Source organism: Artemia sp. Qi Xiang Cuo, chromosome 16 (assembly GCF_049724085.1).
Source record: "Artemia sp. Qi Xiang Cuo chromosome 16, ASM4972408v1, whole genome shotgun sequence".
Lineage (NCBI taxonomy): Eukaryota > Metazoa > Arthropoda > Branchiopoda > Anostraca > Artemiidae > Artemia > Artemia sp. Qi Xiang Cuo.
This window is the reverse complement of record NC_142809.1, coordinates 50076576-50099594: the sequence shown is the minus strand read 5'-3', so window position 1 is coordinate 50099594 and position 23019 is coordinate 50076576. Positions and strand designations below refer to the sequence as shown.

Sequence of the window (23019 nt, the reverse complement as noted above, 5' to 3'; positions counted from 1 at the left end):
ATCAAAATACAACTAATTAAGAAAAAATGTTTCTTGGCCCATTTTAAGACCCTCTTATCCGGCTTCCAACAGAATTTATGATTTTCTTGGTATATACATATATATATATATATATATATATATATATATATATATATATATATATATATATATATATATATATATCCACATATAAACTCCACAAGTTCTTAGCCAAGAGTAAGCAATGAGCACTTTGCACAATTTAGAGCCCTTTTTCCAGAGAATTGGAAGGTCGTGTCATCTCCAGAGACATATTTGTTAAAATTTAAGACTATTTTGAATAGAATTGCAATCTCAAAATTTTGGTCGGATATCTTTGGGATCGTGATGGGTGAGTAGAAAGAAGGACACGTGAGGAGGTCTGGTTGTCCTTTCAATCCCTTATGACTTTTAAAAACAGCACTAAAACTTTGAATGTCCAACTTCAACGGCAAATTTTCGTTCCTGTGATATTGCTTATACGTAATTTGAATAAATTGGGTGCAAATGGTGTCTTTTGACAAAGCTTGACTTAGCTGGCCCTTTCCCCGAATTCATGTCTACTTACCCTCTCCCCCTCAAAATTGTCTGGAAGTTTCAACTTATCCTAAGCCGGTCTTGAGATAATGCACATACCTAATTTGTAAAGCTTTAGCGCAAACAGTGTCTTCTGATTACTCAAACAACTTGATCATGCATGGGTAAGAAGTCCCATAGGATCTCACTGTAAAAAAAACAATACTTTTTCTTGAATTAGAGACACAAATTGTTTAAGCTTCTATCTTGAAAGTTAAAAGTTGATATCCTAAACCGTTCACGAGACATCGCAGATATGCCTTTAAGACCCCCAGAATGCACATATGTCTTTTGATTTAATTCAACATCCCCCTCAATATACCCTAAAATTCTCAATTGAATCCCTAGCTGTTCCTGTCATACTTCAGATATAGTATTTTGACAACGTGGATGCATTTACTGCCTTTTGACTTACATAAATAGCCTCATCAACATACCGCGAAAGTTTCAACTTAATACAGTTAGCTGTTCCTAAGATATTGCACAAACACCACTTTGATAGCCTGGATGGACACTGTATCCTTTAATTTAGTTCAAAACCCCTCCCCACCGCGACGTTGTCTAAAAATTTCAAATTCATACCCTCAGCCGTTCTTGAGACACTGCATATATGCCATTGAGACAACCTTGCCCTTGCGTCACATTAAATATTCTGATTTATCTCGTTACTTAATCGTACATAATTTATAAATCTCATAGTAACTTCAAGTGCAAAAAAATTATTATTCTCTGGATTGCGGACAAAAATTGTTTAGCTCCTTCACACTACCCCCAGCATTAAGTTAAATTTCCCTTCCCTCACTCCTCCCCTTTATTGCCTAAAAGTACCCGAAAGTTTCAACGTAATTCCTAAAGGTGTCCCTAATATATTGCAGACTGGGTATTTCGATACACTGGATATAATAGTGCCTTTCAATTTACCCCTGCTCCTATTTCCAAGTCAAGATTTGAAGTACACTCGACCTAGGAGTTTTAACTCGTTCCTTTAAGCTATCTTGAGACGCTCAGAGCGTCTTTCAATTTATTCGAATACATGTGTCGTTTCTTGAGTATACTTTTGGGGAACAAGGGAATTCTTGCATAACAAACGATTCGTAAGAGCTCACTCGAAATACAACTAATCTGGAACAAACATTTATTGGCCCATTTCCAGGCCCCTAAACATCCCCCCCCCACCCACACGAACACCCGTGTTTGATTATTGGATATAAACTTTCGATTTATTGAGACACCCATAATCAAACATGCTCCCCTTTTGCGTAATAAAATCTATAGATAAACGATGGACTACTAACATAATTTACGTCTCTTGTCCCAGGGGCTGTAAGGGTGACATCATCCTTGGAGGCTTATTTATTGGACTTTTCAACTCTTGTCAACAAAAAGGCAATCTAAAAATTTTTGTACAAATGTCTTCAGGATAGAGGGGGGGGGGAGCACGAGCTAAAACGGGCGTAGAAGGGGACCAGTTGCTTAAAAAGAAATGTAGAAGTTTCAGTTTCCAGTGAAATCAGTCCGCTACGAAGTTTCTGCGATTACTCCTTCCTTACGAATTAGCTAGGGGGAAACCAACAAAATAAATAGAAGCTACGTCGATCCATACTTGGGCAGCACTATTGCGCTCCCTATATCTCTGCTTCAATGCTTGTTATTATTACAGCAGGAATATTCCATTTGCATTAAGCTCTGTCTTAATTGGTATAATTAGGATCACATGGATTCTACAACTTAGGAAACTTAAACGCATATTATTGAGAGCAGTTTTTTCTTTATCTTAATTCATGAGAAAGACAATTATGAGACACCATGCCCTCAACTCCTTTATTAATGGATGTAAGACGGCTTGAACAGGTCACACCTTCCCCTCCTTTTAAATCACTAGTCATTTTAAACCTATAGCTGTTTATGCTTCAATACTAAAGATGAACAAAAAAAAAGAAAGAAAAAAAGTGTTTAACTTCCAGCATTATTAGAACTTTATTAGCTTTATTCACGTTACTACACGAAAATGAAGGATCTGTATTACCGGCTTAACTAATTTGTAATTTGTGGTGACACGGACCAAACTGGATCAAGGCTCAGGCATCAAATGCCCATCGTCTCCAAACCTCAGATAGCTGAGCTGGCAGAACCACATCACTGACCCCCATTCCAAGCCTGGACTTGAGTCTTGGTAACACCAGGATTTTAACCTGCATCCCTTAGGACTGAGTGTGCCATACACTCGGCTAGGGTGGCTCCCAAGCTAAAATAAATCTGATAAAAAAAATCCTTCAAAAGCATTCTTTTCTTTATACTCTATACCAAGAGGGATACGTTTCATAAAATCCTGGATTTTCTTTGGTTGTCAAAATAGTTACGTACATTCTGTCAGCATGAAATCTAAAGCATATCGGGATTCTCTATAAATTTTTATCGTCATTCATAGCTAAGCAAGTACTTGATACTGTAGGCGATGAAATATAGAGGTGATAACCGTGACACTTAATTCTCAAATAATTTTTCTTCGTTGAACTTAATTGAGCAGCCCCTTACCTTGCCTCAGAAAACCCCCTTCATCATCACTCATTGGTCTCGCCTTTTTCTTTCTCCCAGCATCCTCTCGAATGATAACACATCTACCCATTTTCAGATCTCTCAATTGACCCTCAAGACTGTTCAGTTTAGTGACAGCTTGAAGGTAAGTCTGTTTCCTTTGTCGTCTCACTCCTCGACGTGTTGATGACTCTTCCGAGAGTCGTAAGGCAGCAGCTGTAATTTTCTTCTGTAGCTCAACTTGAAGCTCCAGGGAAGATATAGCTTCGTCCTGTAAGAAACCATTAATAAACAAGTTTTCAAAATAATGGATAATCTAAGTCAGTGGTTCCCAGTCTGTGGGTCCCGACCCCGAATGGGTTTGTGATACCAACGCCTGAAGGTCAGCAGTCGATTTTGAGCTGAATTTCAATACCAAATAAATAAACAAATAATTTTATTGCCCATTATAAATAGACATAAAATGTCACACAGTGGAGTATATGAAAAGATAAGAAAAAAAAGGAAAAGGCCTATACAAATGATACACAAACCAGTTAACAGAAAAACAATTAAAATAGAAAATAAATAAACAATACATTCAAAGGCACTGACAAGTAGCTCAAAAAAGACTATGCTTATAATCCAATGATGAACCAAACCGGTGCTTTCGTTTCATAAAAATCATTAAAGGGTCACACAAATAATACTTGACTGAAATTCTAGTATTACGTGTCCAAGGTGGTAAACCAAAAATATACTTGACATACTTAAAGAAGAGGGATCTAATAGGCTTCTTATCATTCTCTAGGGATGGCTAATAGGCATCTGTTAAAAAAATCCGAAAAGGCGAAAGCGCTAGCAAGGGAAAGGATAGACAAGCATTATATAAACGCAAGCAAATACTACGGCTATAACGTGCTCTTTAAAGCACCATATTAAAGCACCATAAGCCTTTCGAGCTTTTTTTTTAGCGAAATTCACGATCAGGCTACCACGGGTTGGCTTCAAATCATACTGTATGTAACACGATGAAAAACATAATAAACAGGTATATAGATTCTTTACAAAGAGAGAAACACACTAGCAACAGTTTTTACTATCAGCGACACCCTTCAATGCTCGGTTGAAAATTTGGCTTCCAATCGTCAGTTGAAGTGACCCCAGAAGGAATTTGGACTGACTAAATGATTTATCGACAAGCATTAATTATTAAGACTCTGCCTGAGCCGCTCAAAGAAGGGTTTAACCGAGTGATTAAAGCTGTAAATGTCGTCAAATCAAGGCTACTTCTAACATAGCTATTCAAAGTTTTACGTGAAGATTCGGGTTCGACGGATGAAGCGCTACTATTTCTTACAGAGGTGAGGCGGCTCTTGAGAGATCAGGCGTTGAAGAATTTTTTTAATTGAGGGGAAAGTTACAAATACTTGTCGTGCCTCAAAATACAAGCAAAGATGAAGCATTGTTTATAGATGAGTTTACGTTGTGGAAATTGGCTACTTGGTCGACCTTTTTGAGATATCTAATGGTATTACTACGAGATCACAGTGTAAGGCAAATACGATAATCTGACCAAAAACCGTCTTTTAAAATTAAATTGGAACTCTGGATCACTAAACTTGAATAAAAGAAATTATACATATTTCCAGCACTTGACCAATTTTTGAAGAAGTGAAAAGTGAAGTTAACATCGATGACCTATTTGGCTTCATAATAGAGCACTTGGAAAATCATACTGTCCAAATAAGAAGTTACTCTTTTGATAAATGCTTAAAATCTTTCTCCCTTACAATCAACGTTTTCAGTGCCAGTGTATCTGATATCCTCGACGCAGAAAAAGAAGAGTTCATTGATAAAAACGCACTTTTGAAACTTAATCCCGGTTTGGTGAACTGCAGCTACAAGAAGTTTCGGCAAAAAGATTCAAAAATTCCCAATAATATCAAAATCGTAATAAGGAATTTATTACCGTTTCCGATCATTACTTACGTGGATCAGCATTGTCCTGACTTCTTATTCTTACAAACAAATACCGAAATAAATTATATATATTGAAGTAGACTTTACGTGTGCCATATCGACAAATGGGTAGGATATTTTAAACAAAGGAGTGGACAAAAAACAGCATATTTACAAAACATACAAAAAATAAATTTAAAAGCTCAAAAAATATGGCAACCGATCCCAGGATAGAACTGTTAGTTAATAGTAGGAATTTATGTGTTCAAATAGTTTTGAACTGATTTGCATGTAGTTTATTTTCAAAGCAGTTTTGGAATTTTTCATGAATACGTTTATAATTAATCAGGAATTTTAAGAATGTACACTCTAATTACTTCACAAATAAATAACAATATAAGGCAATTTATTCTGCAAAAATAAATGTATATTTAGGATATACTATTAAGGACTGGGCTCACATTCTGATTTGTTTCATCTAAAATTAGTCAATATAATTGAAGGTTTTAGCTTGACCTTAAAACCGAAACTGTACTGTGAAGCTAACCTTTGAAAAAAAGCAGAGCGTTTAAATAATTTTGAACACCACACTGCCTTTCCATGACGATAAATAAAAGTTAAAATAGGGATAAAATCCTTTTAATAGAGTGATAAATTTCACAAAAAAAATTATAGATCTTTCGGTCACACATGCAGTGACCGTCAAACTGATGAAAGTCCCTGCACATGTGTCCGAAATACCTAGTATTTTTTTTTTAAATTTATCACTGTCTATCAAAAAGGATCTTACCCCTATTTGAACTTTTATTTATTGAGCGTTTAAATTTGATAAAAGTTACTTATTCTCTTATTTTGAAAGATGAAATACAGGCTGGATAATCTGAATTTAGGCAGGGATATAATTCCCACAACAATACCCTACCCAAGTGGAATCAAGGAATTTATTTTTCAAGCTGGGGAGAGAGAGAGGTCCTACGGTTTATGACTATAATGGAGGCACATTTACAACTTTTGTAAAACTCCCCAAAAAGTATCAATATAGTTACAAATGTCATAAGTTAAAAATATACAGGCATAATTTCAGTTAAAGTTCATAATTTCAGAAAACTTAAGGTCAAATTTAGAGCGAAAACGTAAGTATCGAACTAAACTATCTGAAATACAGTATTTCGCCCTAGGTAAAAGGAGGAGGGCCTACCTTTAGTTAATCTACCCACTGGCATCAATTCACCGAAATTGTTTGGGGGGGGGGTGGATATTTCAAAATTTGGGAGGGGACAAATTTGTCGTTTTTATTTCAAGTTATTAAATGAAAATACAAAAAAAAACATTTTGAATGCAATCCCCAAAAAAAAAGATTTCTGACGCAAATCCCCCCTCAAAAAAAGAAAAATCTAAGGGAAGAGGGGTGATATGAGCCCTTCTCCCTATGTATATGCATTGTCACTATTCCAGGACACAAGAGGGTGACTTTTGAAAAACACCCCAAAAAGTATCAATATAGTTACAAATGTCATAGATTAAAAATATACAGGCATAATTTCAGCTGAAGTTCATAATTTTAGAAAACTTAAGGTCAAATTTAGAGCGAAAACATAAGTTTCGAACTAAACTATCTGAAATACAGTATTTCGCCCTAGGTAAAAGGAGGAGGGCCTGCCCTTAGCTAATCTACCCACTGGCGTCAATTCACCGAGATTGGGGGGGGGGGGTGTATTTTTAAAAATTTGGGTGTGGGCAAATTTGTCGTTTTTCTTTCAAGTTATTCAATGAAAATACAAAAAAACATTTTGAATGCAATCCCCCCAAAAAAAGATTTCTGACGCAAATCCCCCCTCAAAAAAAGAAAAATCTAAGGGAAGAAAGGTGGTATGAGCCCTTCCCCCTATGTATATGCATTGTCACTATTCCAGGACACAAAAGGGTGAAACCTAAGAAAACCCCCTGGAGTAAATATGGATGCGATTTCGACTTACTTCTTTTGCTTTGGCTTTCATAATGAGATTCTCGGGTATAGCGAAAGCAGTACCAATCCTTCGACGAATTTGTGGAATAGTTTCACCAGGATTAAGTGGCAATTCTGGTGGCATTTCTCCAGTAATCTCTGCTTCTTTTAAACACAACTCCTTCAGCTTTTCTAGCTTTTCTTTTAGCTTGAGTTCAAGCGACTCCTTTCTCATTCGTAGTGCATTGATCATTTCCAGCCTGGCTGCTTTTTCGGCTTCAGTTTCCTCAATTTCTATAATATAAAACAAGACGAGGTTTAATCGTCGCATGAAACAATGTTTTTAGCCTAGGGTTACGAGTCACCTTTTGGACCGATAAATTCAAGTCCCAAATATAATAGCTATAATTGAACCTTAGAATTGATCAAAATCATGAATTCTTATCAAAAGTAAACAGATTAATTTTAAACTTAGGCAACATATAACTTTTAAGACAGTAGGCTACAGGTTTCAGACAGCGGCGTCAAGTGGAGGGGGCAGGCGGGAGGATCAACTGCCCCATAGACCCCCCCCCTAAATTTTGAGAATTGGCTTTTTGGCAGTATTTACCTTTAAAATGCCTTTTTGGTACCGTGTTTTCATTTAATGATTTGAAAAAAAAACCTATTTGCCCTCTCCCTGATTTTGAAACATATATTTGCCTCTTCCTTAATTTCTGTGAATTGACACTAGTTGAGTATATTAGCTAAAGCTAGACCCTTCTCTTTTTACCAAGGCCAAGATATTGTATTTCAGATATTTTAGTTTTAAATTTAAATTTTGCTATAAACTGAACCTTAAATATACCAAATTATAAACTTTAGCTGAAATTATACGTACGTTTTTTACAATACACTACTTTTGGGACATTTTAGCTGCTTAATTTTAGCTTTAAATCTGAATTTCAGCTCTAAATCCAACCTTAAAATTACAAACATTGTAAATTTTTGCTAAAAATGAGCCCCCTTTTTACCTAGGAAAAAATACCGCTTTTTAGCCACATGAGTTCTTTAATTTAAGCTCTAAATTTACATTTTACCACCAAGCCGATAAATTTACCAAAATATTAATTTTAGTTAAAATTAACGTATTTTTTAACCTAGAGAAACATGTCACTTGTCACACATTACGGCTCTTAACTTTTAGTTTATACATTACATTTGAAATTACACTGAAGATTAAATTTGCTAAAATTGTAAAATTTAGCCAAAATTAACTGCATTTTTTGGGTTTTCGGAAAAAGAGAAAAATGGCCAACCGGAACCAAGGCTAAAGAGTTCAGCTTTGTTTCGAAGTGACACAATAAATGATAATGATGCCTATGGCTAAGTTAAAAGTAACTGATCGGAATCTGCTACACAAGATCTGCCAGCTGTTGAACTTGAAGCCAAGATCTACCATATAGGCTACTAGGATAGGCAACCTTAGGTGTTGAGCAATGACAACTGCACAACTCAGCAATGAGGATGACCAACGAACTAATCTTTCATACAAATTACATTTTAATACAACTCTGCTATTCATAATAATTTAATTTTAATTTAATACAAAAGAATTCCTGAGTGACAAAGTTACACTGAAATGTAGGTTTTTATGAAGATAAACTCGTATTTAACAACTTCAGTACCCTGTCAATAACAAAAGGGCGTGGGCTTGACTTTCGTTAATAGTCTTTGTATAGGGAATTACAATTATTTCAAACGAGGGTCACCCGTTGGCAGCGAAGACAAATCCCCCCCCCCCACACTTTAAGAGCTATCTCCTATACTCAGTAACTTATTATTTTTCTTTCCCAGTAATGATGGGAGGAATATCCCTGAACATAAAAGTCTCACTTGTAGCTTCAGTAAAAAAAAAAAAAAAAAAAAAAAAAAAAAAAAAAAAAAAAAACATAAGCAAAAAACAAGTTCGTTCAAAAATAAAGCAAAACTAAAAGCGATTCCGCACATAAATTTGCATGTGAGAAGTACAAAAGCAGAACCCACAAATAGATGTAACACAATGAAAAGCAAGGGACCATGGGAAACCTTGGTGCATTAAGTAAAAAAAAAAAAAAAATTTAAGTGTCACTAATGAGTGGTAGAGCTAAAATAAGCCCCGAACCCCTAGGCCCTATTTCCTTAAGAGCAAATCTCAGAAAAAGAGGGAACAAAATGAGAAGCAATTGAACATAAGGAGCATCAGAGCAGCCAGCGAAAACGCTCCAAACTACATATAACTTCCCAGTAGGCATACCACTATATAGGTCAAGAGGGCGAAAGATTTCAACTAAGCAAACTCAAATATGCTCTGTACACCAGAGAAGTCAGTCCCTCGGTAAACCCTGTGATATTTACTGGGGAGCTGCTATTGAAATTCCATTCTACCAAGACAGAGTTCAAACCTGTACCAGGATTAGCTAAAAAGAGTCTTTCGAGGCCATGTGATTCCCAATGAGTGAACAATCTTGCAAAACGTCCGGTTTTATTTTGGGTGGATGGGGCTACCTCAGAGATATACAGCACTCAGATAGATTTTTCACAAGGAGGCTAAGGACCACTGTTAGACGCAAAGAAGCCATCATAGAGGTTAGAACCATTCCTCTTTTCTTAAACACACAGATTTATAGAGGGGTAAGACGGAGGAGGGGAGAAAAACTCTAATCATTGTTAGCGTTTTACTCCCTTTATATATAATCATACAGTCTTAACATGATTAAGTAAGTATAGGGAGCTGCACATGACCAAAGTTACATTCAACTCAAAACTATGCAACATCCATCCAAAGATGGTGCCGTGGCAAAACTAAAGAATAATATTGCTTCGATTAAGGTTGGAAGCGAGTTTAATCGTTTGTTCGAAAAAAAACTAGGAGTTAACCCGGGCTGTATCATATCCCGTTTGTAAAGATTATTTTGATGAATTTCATCCTAAGAAAAAGAGAAGCCAATGGGAGAACATGACATTAAATGGAAAATTAGAACTCTCCTAGGCTTAAAACTTGTAGTCTAATTGAGCATTCTAAATAATATATGAGCAAAATGAATAAATTTTTAGAGTTGAGGGTGCGAAAATAGGTTAGAACATTAACGTTGAGAAGAATAAGTTGCCTATATTAAAATAGGGTGATATGAGACAGGGCAGAACCCAGAATTTTTTTCGGGGGGAGGGTTTACTCAAGTTTTTTTTCAGAGGGGGGGGGGGGGGGTTACACAAAAAACCTCCAAAAACACAAAAAAAATTTGTTTGTATCCATTTTTGTTACCTTTTTACGAGTCAGACAAACGTTCGAGGGGGGAGATTCCCCTAGCCCCTAGCCCCCCTGGCTACGGCCTTGATATGAAGTAACAAGAAGATCGACCGAGTATATAGCATTACTTACCTCTATGGCATATTCAGTAAGGAGAGTGGATGCAGTTAAAAAGTAAAAAGCAGGGTAGCCCGACAACTTTTTTTTTTTTTTTGCAGTTGAAAAAAGTTTGGAATATCGAATAAATCTTCAAACTATGATTAGGATACAAGAAGCCACGGTAGTCTAGTGGTTAATACAGAAATCAAGAAGGGCTCTGAAGCGTGGGCGTCCCGAAAGGTAGAGGCTTTGTAAGATATTTGTATAGTCATTGAATAGTCATATAGTTTTTGTATAGTCATTTTGTTTTCCGTACAAAATGACTACAGAAAAAAAAGCCTTGATTGTTAGCCTTTCTGTCCTATTGCGGTATCTTATATTCTTAAAAGTTATTTAGAATGTATTCTTCTTTTTCCTCATGTTACTTCTGGTACCAATTTTCTTTTTATTTGGGGGGGGGGGGGTCAGCCTGGGTTTCAACCTGGTGTTGGACTCATCCATGCCCATTGTATTCTATTTTCTGTTCTTTACGATGCTTCTCGTAATAATTATAATATTCGTCTTTGTGCATTTGACACTTCTAAGGCCTTCAATTTCATTAACCATTTTCAGATCTATATTCTTTATTTTCTAATAGTGTTAAAATGTCCTTATTTTTTCTACTGAAATATTAGGACTCGTCTTCATGTCTTAAAGTTAAAGTAAATAATTATGTTTGTGACCAAAACATTTCTTTTCGAAAGGGAGTTTTACGAGGAGTTTTGTCCCCTAGTTTGGTTAAATTAGTAATTTCTCGACCACTTCTGAGTATACCTCTAACTTATTTTTAAGGTTTAGCTAACGTGTCATATTTAGCCTATACCGATCATCATTTAGTAATGAATAGATCTAGAAATAGGTTTTCAAAATTAATAAGTTACATAAGTAAAGGATTTACACGAATTGGCCTTTACCTGAATGTTAATAAATACGAGTTTGTTCCCTTCGGTCCCTCTTTCTCTACCCCCTTTTTTTGTAAAAATCTCTCCGCCCCTTCTATCTTATCTTTTCGGTGATTCCAGGCTGAAGATTACGATTAGTTACTCAAAGATTGTTGGTGGAAATTTTGGAAATTTGGTGGATCGTTGGAAAGGGAAATATAGCCGTAAAGATCTGTGCAAACTATTTTCAGTTTTTTTGACCATTCAAATTTATATCTTTTCGGGTTTTATCCACTTTTTAAGGAAAAAGACCTTTCTTCTATTCGTATTCACTAGTTTTGTTTCTGTAAATTTTTGTTTTGCCTTCCACCTTGATACCGTAATAGGAGCATATTAAACAAGGGAATAAATGAAGTTTTTAGAAAAGTTGCTGTAGTAAGCAAAAGGCTGTCAGATATTAACATGAGCCAATTGCCAAATTTTCAATATTTTAAATCTGAGCTTTTTTCGGAATTATTTTTTCTTCTACCTATACTCTACTGTTTTGCATTTTTGCTTTAATAGGTTAGAAATAAGTTATTATTATTATAGTTTTAGCAATGAAAAAAAAAAAAAAACTGGTTTGATCTTTCTAGGGCTATCCTAAAAATTATCCTAGGGCTATCTGGGCTATCCTGCTCTTTCTAAAACCACAATTTCTAGGACTATCTTGAAAGAATAATTAAGATAGTTAGGTCACATTTTACTGATAAGTAATTATGTTTGGAGATCCAGCTTGAGCCAAACAAAAATAAGACGTCCTAGAATGGGGTGGGCACAGTGATGAGAAATAATTTAAGGGAAATAAGAGCTTCATGAGAAAGAATAAGAGTAAAGAGCTCTGAATGCATCAAGGATAGGAAAGGAGGTTAAGCTAACCTCTATCATCTGGGTAGAGATGGCTCTGTGCTATGATGAATTTCAATAGTTGCGAAGTTACCCTGTATTTTCTAATAGTAAAAATTTCTGCGTAATCAGGTTCATTTCATTTCAAGATAAAAAAAAAAAAAAAAAAAAAAAAAAACAAAAAAAAAACCCACATAAAAACAGGAACGCCTTACCGGTAATATTGCACTTTAAGCTGCTATTACTATCACCTCTAGATAAACTGGAATGAGAACTACCAGCTGACAAAGAGCTCACGGATTTACTGAGGTCTGCGACGATTTCTGCAAGTGGTCTTGTTGTCAGCTGTTGCGCCTAAGAAAAACAAAATCATAAAAACAAATAAACAACAGACAAAAGAAAAAGAGGATTTTTGCGAAGAATTTTCAAACCAAACTGTTACACTTAAGCGGTTACTGTCATACGAATTCTATCAGAATTTGTTGGTTATGTTACTTAACAATTGCATAAAATTTCATTTCAGACTCTTTAATAGCCAAATCCACAAATACTCTTAGGTTTGCTATAACATATTGAATTTTATAGTGAAATTCCAATCATTATAATTCCCTCCCCGGGGAGAGGAGAGAGGTAGATACCTACTAAAAATTGTGCACATTTTCTCATGCTAATAGCTTTGAATGGCTAGTCATTTTGAACTAAATGAAATTTTACATAGTTGGAATCAGCATAAACCACATAATTTTAGTTTTTATGTCTCTTTATGGGTCCCTCTTTACACAGTAAACAAGTACTTTTCTGGTTTTTTTTTACATTTTTACATTAAGCAAAAATATACTCATCAATTCCAGTTTCTTCTTAAGGTTCACTATCGATTTCAAATATATAGTTCGACTTCTAGAAAGGTCATTTGAAGCGACAAATAACTGATCTTACCAATGTTCCAATTAAAGCTGGATAGATCGGCTCACATAAAAAATCCTCCTAGTTCAGAAACAAGCCCATTGGTTTTATGTCACCTGACTAAGACTTTGTGACATCCGAAAAACCGATCAGGGATACACAGCAATGCTAAGATAAAAAATCGATATTCAAGAAACAAAAAGGTCAGGCAGTAACTACTGTAATAAATCCATTAAAATACTAATACTATGTACTTGCGATACAGAACTACCAGACAAAAGAGCAGGTTAACAAGAATCGAGTATCAACACTCGATAGCCTATGATACTCCCGTATTGATACCTATGTTATAGACGATACGACATACATGTATTTGCACTATGTTCGCCCACTCCTGTTGTAGTATGTAAAAATAACATAAAGTCAAAGGTTCTAACCAACAGATATTACATATATTCAAATATGAACAGGTCTTTTTTTTAATTTCAGTCGAGTTTTTGTGACACTGACGATCTATGTGACACTAAATATTTCATTTTCAAATTATAAGTGCTGGTGCCCTAAATATTACCTTAGACCTTAGATCCTCCTGTGCCACCAGAGGCACACAGGGCATCCACGAAGAGCCACCAGTCGTCCCACATGTGCGCAGCCGCCAAACCGTCTTCCCATTGGGGTCGCATCGTCGTGTGAATGTTGGACAGATCCCGTTGATATCTGCGACCCAAGGTGTTTTTTGGTCGACCTCTCCTGTGGTTTCCCTGAGGTTGGCATTCCGAGATCTGTCTTGGGATCCTATCGTCCTTCATATGCATCACGTGCCCAAGGTATCGCTACCTTCGTTGCCGAATGATATGGCTGGCCTGAGATAGATCGGACTATCTGGTTTGTGACGCGATCCCTCCAGTCGATATTCAAATCCACCAAAGGCAAGAATCCGTCTCTGTAGTTGTTGACTTAAATTCCAACACTCGCTGCTTTAGAAAAGTGCAGAAAAGACATTGCTATTAAACAGCCTCATTTCTAAATCTATATGCTTCTTATTCTAAAACATTAATATACCTTCTGTTCATAATAGATTCTACAATTTAGCTAAACATGATACAAACCACTGGGTATTGAAAGTACCGATACTATAACTGAATGTATTGACACCAAGTACCCCCCAGCTCTACCCTGCAATTACCTGAACTGCTCACTTATAATATTTCTTATTTTGTTCTTATCGTAATATTTCTAATTGAGCTATAGTTTTCCTTTTCAGAAATAACTTCGACTGATATATTTTTCAGACGAAAAAGAAACTAACAAAATGTTTGAGTATTTTCATAAAATTAATGCCGCTTAAAATGTTTAATATAAAATAAAAGTTCAAAATAGGGATAAAATCCTTTTTAATAGACAGTGTATAGAAATTCACAAAAATACCAGATATTTCAGTCACATATACAGTGACCGTCATCAGTAGCAAATATCTGGTATTTTTTGTGAATTTCTATACACTGTCTATTAAAAAAGATTTTATCCCTATTTTGAACTTTTATTTTATCGTCATGGAAAGGCAGTGTGGTCTCCGAAATTATCTAAATGTTTAATATATAATAGGCTATTTGCGCACGATTCATTTCTGGAAACCCAACATCAGAGAAAAAAGGGGGAGGATAAATTTGATAAGGGATCTAAAGGGGAATCCTTAGGGGACCGAAAGCCCTCTCCCGTTCTCAAGCGCAGGTTTTTGAATGAAAATAATTATAAAAATAAGTCACTACAAAAAAATATTGCAATAAAGTAAAACAAATCGAGTACGATAACCGAAGAAAAGAAAAGGAGACAGAAAAAATCAAATGAAATGGGAGCTGTTTACCTTTGAATGTTTTCTGTCGAGATAAAATTGATGTTGACATATAGCCATTTGCCACAATGCCTTCGTCAGAGTTTGACTTGCGCAAAACCACACAAACACACTAATCAGCCCAGATTGGAACCCACGACGACTTCCTGTATTCCTAAAAGAAGCATCGAGAGTGAGCAATCAATCTTAAGATAATCCTACATATTAACGTAAATTTAATCTTCTACATAAGCAGTTAATCGCATTTGATCGCATCTAAGGCTCTTTCAGCTGAATTACTAGCGCTTGGTCTGCCCCCCCCCCTTCCGGCTCTCATTGGTAATTAAATCTCTGGGTATAGAAATCAGTGTTTCTTTGTTATCTTTTTATGTCTATTTATATCTCTCTTTATTGTAAAATTGTATTATTCAAACAGTATCTCATCACTTTGGTTAACTTTCCCAGCAGCAGAATTTTATGGGCCACACGCAGTAAATAGAAGCTTTGTCAAAATTTACGCATTGGAAACCATAAAATGCTCAATGTCTATGGCTCTCATATAGTATCTCATGGCTCTCTTGTCAAAGTGGTTTAAGCCATAAAATACTGAATTACTGAAATTAATGCAACAGAACTGGAAAAATTAAGATGATAAAATGTAATGTAAAAAGCCACGAGAATTGTAAATTTTTAATTGGTACAAGCTTCAATATTAGCAGAATGGCCCCTATTGATCCCAGGCGACACTCCTGCTGCCATCTACAATTTAGTCTAACTCCGTACGAACACCAAATATGGGCATGGAATCCCCAGGGAGAATGATTGTATAATCGAAGTGGGTCAATGCCCTCTTTTTCCCAGGTCGATTTATTTGTTGTTGTTTTTTTGGCCAAGTGCACGCTCGGGGCGAATGTTAAGATGCAGGAATAGGAAACAGGATCACGAGTTTCCTTCTCAGCCAATCAGAGGGTCGCTTACATATTAGCGGTGGAGGATTGCAGAGAATATGAGGAAAGGATTTTTGCTATAGTTTCTATTAGTCTGTGAATAGAATTCAAAGAAATGAGAACAGTTTTGACTTTACTCATTTGGATATATATTTGTGATGGCGAGTGGAATTTTTACCCTATTAGAAGTTGATAGTGGAGTTGATGGTAATAATACAAGATCACCAAACATTGCGGTGGAAATCACGAAAGGATCACGGCTTTGCCTGGAATGGGATGTAATACATGCAAGATGTGTGATATCCTTGAGCAAACCTAAAACGGAAGATCAATTATGTTTTGCTGCAAAAGTTGATATAACACATGTGAATAGACTTTTATGTGCTTTAAGTACATTAGTGAAACATATCGAAGACAATAAACTCTATCGCTAATTGTACATGCTTAGTATTATTGTTGTTGTTGTTGTAATTATTCAATAAAATTGTTTCGAAATCGAAAATGTTTTTTTGCTTTATAGCAACAGTTCTAGAATCAAGTCTACTATTTAGCCTAGGGGTACCAATCGAAATCTGAAGGTAGGGTCTGGGTACATTTAGAATGGTGGCAATTAGACTAACATTTTTGGAAATAAAACATTAAAAGGAACATCAAATTATATTCTTTTAGCCTACAAGTTAATGTAAACAGCCTAAGTTTTCCAGATATACTTTGCAATGTACACCACCATCAACCTTCTTCTTAACTGGTCATATGCTGGACAAAATGAAAAAAAAATCACTGACTCTATGGGTTCGTTAGTATCTTTAAAGGCTGGTTTACTACTAATAATTAGAATGTAACATCCGTAAAGCGAATTTGAAAAAAACACAGCATATTTATTCAACTTTTTTTAATAGCCTAGGGCAAAACCTATATCTTGCCATGTTAGGCTAAGGAGCGGGAACACATTAAAAATATCAGTTAGGTTAGGTTATTTTACATTTTTTCTTTGTGAGTTCTTTTCTAGCTCAGAAACAAATTGACTAGCCTACTCAAAGGTGTGACTGCCAGACTAACCTTTCCCATGCAAGTCTATATATTTAGCTGCTATGTCCAATAAAGGCCTTTTTGAGCAAAACCTAGGCTATACTGTACAAAACTAATAAACTAGTCTATATTTTTTTTTTAATTAGGCCAAACCATCTAAATTAGCAATTTATTCAACTTTTTTTTAATAGCCTAGGGCAAAACCTATATCTTGCCATGTTAGGCTAAGGAGTAGGAACACATTAAAAATATCAGTTAGGTTAGGTTAGGTTATTTTACATTTTTTCTTTGTGAGTTCTTTTCTAGCTCAGAAACAAATTGACTAGCCAACTCAAAGGTGTGACTGCCAGACTAACCTTTCACATGCAAGTCTATATATTTAGCTGCTATGTCCAATAAAGGCCTTTTTGTGCAGAACCCAGGCTATACTGTACAAAACTAACAAACTAGTCTATATTTTTTTTTTTTAATTAGGCCAAACCCTCTAAATTAGCAATTTATTCAACTTTTTTTTAATAGCCTAGGGCAAAACCTATATCTTGCCATGTTAGGCTAAGGAGTGGGAACACATTAAAAATATCAGTAATCATGACATTTAAAAATAGCTGTAGGCAAGAAATCAAATGGTATTTTACATTTTTTCTTTGTGACTTCTTTTTTTGCTGAGAAACAAATTGACTAGCCTACTCAAAAGTGTGACTGCCAGAGTAACCTGTCCCATGTAAGTCTATATATTTAGCTGCTATGTCCAATAAAGACCTTTTTGTGCAGAGCTTCGGCTATACTGTACAAAACTAATAAACTAGTCTACATTTTTTTTTTAATTCGGCCAAACCATCTAAATTAGCAATTTATTCACAAATGGTATTTTACAATTTTTCTTTGTGACTTCTTTTTTTGCTCAGAAACAAATTGACTAGCCTACTCAAAGGTGTGACTGCCTGACTAACCTTTCCCATGCAAGTCTATATATTTAGCTGCTATGTCCAATAAAGGCCTTTTTGTGCAGAACCTAGGCTATACTGTACAAAACTAATAAACTAGTCTATATATATTTTTTTTAATTAGGCCAAACCATCTAAATTAGCAATTTATTCAACTTTTTTTTAATAGCCTAGGGCAAAGCCTATATCTTGCCAAGTTAGGCTAAGGAGTGGGAACACATTAAAAATATCAGTAATCATGAAATTTAAAAATAGCTGTAAGCACGAAATCAAATGGTATTTTACGTTTTTTCTTTGTGACTTCTTTTTTTTGCTCAAAAACAAATTGACTAGCCTACTCAAAAGTGTGACTGCCAGACTAACCTGTCCCATGCAAGTCTGTATATTTAGCTGCTATGTCCAATAAAGGCCTTTTTGTGCAGAACTTAGGCTATACTGTACAAAACTAATAAACTAGTCTATATTTTTTTTTTAATTAGGCCAAACCATCTAAATTAGTAATTTATTCAACTTTTTTTTAATATCCTAGGGCAAAACCTATATCTTGCCATGTTAGGCTAAGGAGTAGGAACACATTAAAAATATCAGTAATCATGACATTTAAAAATAGCTGTAAGCAAGAAATCAAATGGTATTTTAAATTTTTTCTTTGTGACTTCTTTTTTTTTTGCTCAGAAACAAATTGACTAGCCTACTCAAAAGTGTGACTGCCAGACTAACCTTTCCCATGCAAGTCTATATATTTAGCTGCTATGTCCAATAAAGGCCTTTTTGTGCAGAACCTAGGCTATACTGTACAAAACTAATAAACCAGTCAATATTTTTTTTTAATTAGACCAAACCATCTAAATTAGCCTATTAATCTTACCTTCAACTCCAACTTCTTCTGAGACTTTATCCCATGCTTTCATTACAAGCAACCTGTTTTTATGGTTTTCATCAGCCTTAGAGTAACGAACTTTGTTTACTTTACAGCTTTTTGGATACCTCAACACCAAGTAATACTTTCCAAAAGGCATTTCAGAGCAAGTTCCTTTCTTAATGTCCCTCCTAAAACAATTTTACAAGTTGAAGCATCCATCCTTTTCACTCACAACTTTACTTTACAGCTTTTTGGATAACTCAACACCAAGAAATACCTTTCAAAAGGCATTTCAGAGCAACTTCTTTTCTTAATGTCCGTTCTAAACCCATTCTAGAACTTTAACTACCCATCCTATACACCCACAACTATACTTTACAAACTTTTGGATACCGCAACATCAAGAAATAAATTTCAAAAGGTATTTCAGAGCAATTTCATTTCTGAATATCACACCTAAACCAATTTTACAAGTTGAAGAATCCATACATTTCACCCACAACTTTGCTTTACAGCTTTTTGGATACCACAACACCAAGAAATACCTATCAAAAGACATTTCAGAGCAACATCTTTTCTTAATGTCCCTTCTAAACCCATTTTCCAACTTGAAGTACTCATCTTTTTCACCCGTAACTTTACTTTGCAGCTTTTTGGATACCCCAAAACCAAGAAATACTTTTCAAAAGCATTTCAAAAGAAGATTTTGTCTTAAAGTACATCTTAAATCAATTTTATATGTTGAAGCATCCATCCTTTTCGCTCACCACATTTCTTTACAGCTTTTTTGGATGCCTCAACACCAAGAAATACTATTCAAAAGACATTCCAGAGCAACTTCTTTTCTTAATGTCCCTTCTAAACCCATTTTCCAACTTGAAGTATCCATCCTTTTCACCCACAACTTTACATTAAAACTTTTCGGATACCTCAACACCAAGCAATACTTTTCAAAAGACATTTCAGAGCATGTTCCTTTTCTTAAAGTCCCTCTTAGACCCATTTTACAAGTTGAAGCATCCTTACCTATCACCAAGAACATTACTTCACAGCTTTTTGGATATCTCAACACCAAGCAATACCTTTCAAAAAGGCATTTCAGAGTAACATCTTTTCTTATTGTTCCTTCTAAACCCTTTTGTCGTGGTTTACCTTGTCATAGCTTTGACTTTTTGTTGGAGTTCTATTTTAGTTTATTTTTATTTAAGTTTTAAGAGTTTGTGTTAGTTAGAGTTGAAGTTTACTTTAGTTTTAGTAAAGAGTTTAGAGTTTTAGATTATAGTTTTTGTTATAGTTATAGTGTAGTTTAGTTTTATTTAATATCTTAGAGTTTTTAGCTTAGAGTCTTAGATTAGAGTTTTTGTTTAAGTTCTAGTTTAGTTTAGTTTTAGTTAAGAGTTTAGATTTTTACCTAAGAGTCTTAGCTTAGAGTTTAGTTAGAGTTCTAGTTTAGTTTATCTATAGTTAAGAGTTTGGAGTTTTAGCTTTGAGTCTTAGCTTTGAGCTTTAGTTAGAGTTTTAGTTTATCTATAGTTAAGAGTTTATTGTTTTTTAGCTTAGAGTATTATATTAGAGTTTTATTAAGCGTTCTATTTTAGTTTAGTAATATTTAAGATTTTAGAGTTTTATCTTAGAGTTTTAGCTTAGAGTTTTTGTTAGAGTTCTAGTTTAGTTTAGTTTTGGTTAGGAGTTTGGTGTTTTAGTTTGATGTTCCTTTCAATATTTTATTTCCAAAAATGTTAGTCTAATTGCCACCATTCTAAATGTACCCAGACTCTACCTTCAGATTTCGATTGGTACCCCTAGGCTAAATAGTAAACTTGATTCTAGAACTGTTTCTATAAAGCAAAAAAACATTTTCGATTTCGAAACAATTTTATTGAATAATTACAACAACAACAACAATAATACTAAGCATGTACAATTAGCGATAGTGTTTATTGTCTTCGATACGTTTCACTAATGCACTTAAAGCACATTGAAGTCTATTCACATGTGCTATATCAACTTTTGCAGCGAAACATAATTTATCCTCCATTTTAAATTTGCTCAAGGATGTCACATCTTGCATATACTGCATCCCATTCCAGGCAAAGCCGTGATCCTTTCGTGATTTCCAACGCGATGTTTGGTGATCCTTTATTATTACCATCAACTCCACTATCAACTTCTAATAGGGTAAACATTCCACTCGCCATCACAAATATATATCCAAATGAGTAAAGTCAAAACTATTCTCACTCCTTTGAATTCTATACACAGACTAATAAAACTATAGCAAAAATCCTTTCTTCATATTCTCTGCTATCCTCCGCCGCTAATATGTAAGCGAGCCTCTGATTGGCTGAGAAGGGAACTCGTGATCCTGTTTCCTATTCCTGGATCTTAACATTCGCCCCGAGCATGCACTTGACCAAAACATCAACAACAACAAATCAATCGACCTTGGAAAAAGAGGTCATTGACCCACTTCGACTATGCAATCATTCTCCCTGGGGATTCCATGCCCATATTTGGTGTTCGTACGGAGTTAGACTAAATTGTAGATGGCAGCAGGGGTGTCGCCCGGGATCAATAGGGGCCATTCTACTAATATTCCCACCCAGAGTCGTCCGAAAATCATTTGAGAAAAGAAAAAAAATAATAAAGTCTCGTCTTCATTAGGCTTTTCATCAAAATAATTAAAACAATTTTCCGCTTTCCTTAAGAACACTTCACATTGTAAGCATGAGACTGCATGACGTATTTTACTAAAATCGTTATATTTCCTGTAACGGTTCTTGGGCGTATTCCCTTCAGAGTGATATATGGTTTCCTTCTTGAGTGGTCTTAGATCCGTGTCACATATTTTTAATGGAGAGTATAGCTTTTGTCGCTACTGTTTATTATTTTTACTGTGCCTTCATGCAACAGCTATATTTTGTTCTGACGTGAGTTCACCATCACCATAGAGAACGATGCGAACAATCATCATCCCCAGAAACTTTAAAATCGAAATAAACAAATACAGATATTCTCTAGCTTTCATAAATTCAAGCACTTTTACATCAAATATATGCATTTTTGATAGGATAATGTCCGGTTATTAAGCGTTGAGGAATTCATTCGAACACCAAAATCCATTTTGAAGAACCGTCAAAAGTTTCCAAAAAAGAATATGGGCCACTTACAAGAGTAGAAATTGGCCATAGTCAGGGCCGTATTCAGGATTCTTTTCGGGGGTGTTTACGAAAGAATTTTTTTTTTGGGGGGGGGGGATACACAAAAAAATCTAAAAAATACATAACAAATTTGTTTAAATTCATTTTTGTTACATTTCTATAAGTCAGAAAAACATTTCGGGGGGGGGGGGGGGTCAAACTCCCTACCATCCATGATACGGCCTTGGCACTGGTGTAAAAAAAAAAAAAAATAGCCCCGTCTAGAATTTTAGGTTTATCGGCATTTTTTTTCGAAATTCATAGTGATCCATACTCTTTTGCTCCCATTGCAAAGTTTCATTTTTTTAATTTCAGAGTGCTTCAAATGAGTTTTTTTTTTTTAATCCCAGAGCCATATGTGTTTCATTTTCAGATAGAAAAGCGCTGCACAAAATAACTACCATTGCAGGCAAACTGATAACCTGCTTATCTGCTGAAGACGCCCACTGTGTATGTGACCGAAATATCCAGAGATTTTATTGTTGTTATCACTGTCTTATAAAAGAATTTGTCCCTATTGAACTGTTATTCATAAATTTGACCATGGTTTTCGTCCATTTTCAAACATATCAACTTGTCGATTCCTAAAGATAACTATATCTTCAAAGCAAAGCTACGCCTTCTTAAGCTGTTTGGTATTTTTAGTATATTTTTAGCTTATATATATACCATATCTTATCTATCTTACTATACCATATATTACTATATGGTATAGATAGACAGACAGATAGATTTATTCACACGAAAAGCCAAATTGGGCCATGATGACATACACAAAACAGGCAAAAAAATACAGCAAAAAAGATTTAACTGAAAAGACACTAAAACTGATTATTTAAGAAAATCATCACGATACCGCAAATCTACCCGGACAAACTTTCCAATATCATTTATATTTAAGTAACACCTACATCTAAAAATTTCCAAAATCCAATCTCTCCCCCCGACCTCCCTACCATATATTTTCAAGCGCAACTCCCCTACAAAATTATGCAAAGACTCATCCATCTCTCCACACATAGGGCAAACGCAAGGACCATCCCTCAATTTATATATATATATATATATATATATATATATATATATATATATATATATATATATATATATATATATATATATATATGGTATATA

The 23019-nt window shown here is 35.0% G+C and overlaps 1 protein-coding gene across 1 annotated transcript in view; it reads right to left on the bottom strand.

The window, feature by feature from the left end:
• LOC148943048 (FERM domain-containing protein 4A-like) overlaps positions 1–23019 on the bottom strand; it is a 168184-nt gene that overhangs the window by 18406 nt on the left and 126759 nt on the right. The window contains exons 10-13 of the mRNA XM_089101957.1: positions 14937–15078; positions 12385–12523; positions 7029–7291; positions 3112–3382 (exon numbers count right to left, since the gene is read on the bottom strand). Of these exons, the coding sequence (XP_088958083.1) occupies positions 3112–3382; positions 7029–7291; positions 12385–12523; positions 14937–15078 (815 nt within the window). The remainder of the gene's footprint in view (positions 1–3111; positions 3383–7028; positions 7292–12384; positions 12524–14936; positions 15079–23019) is intronic.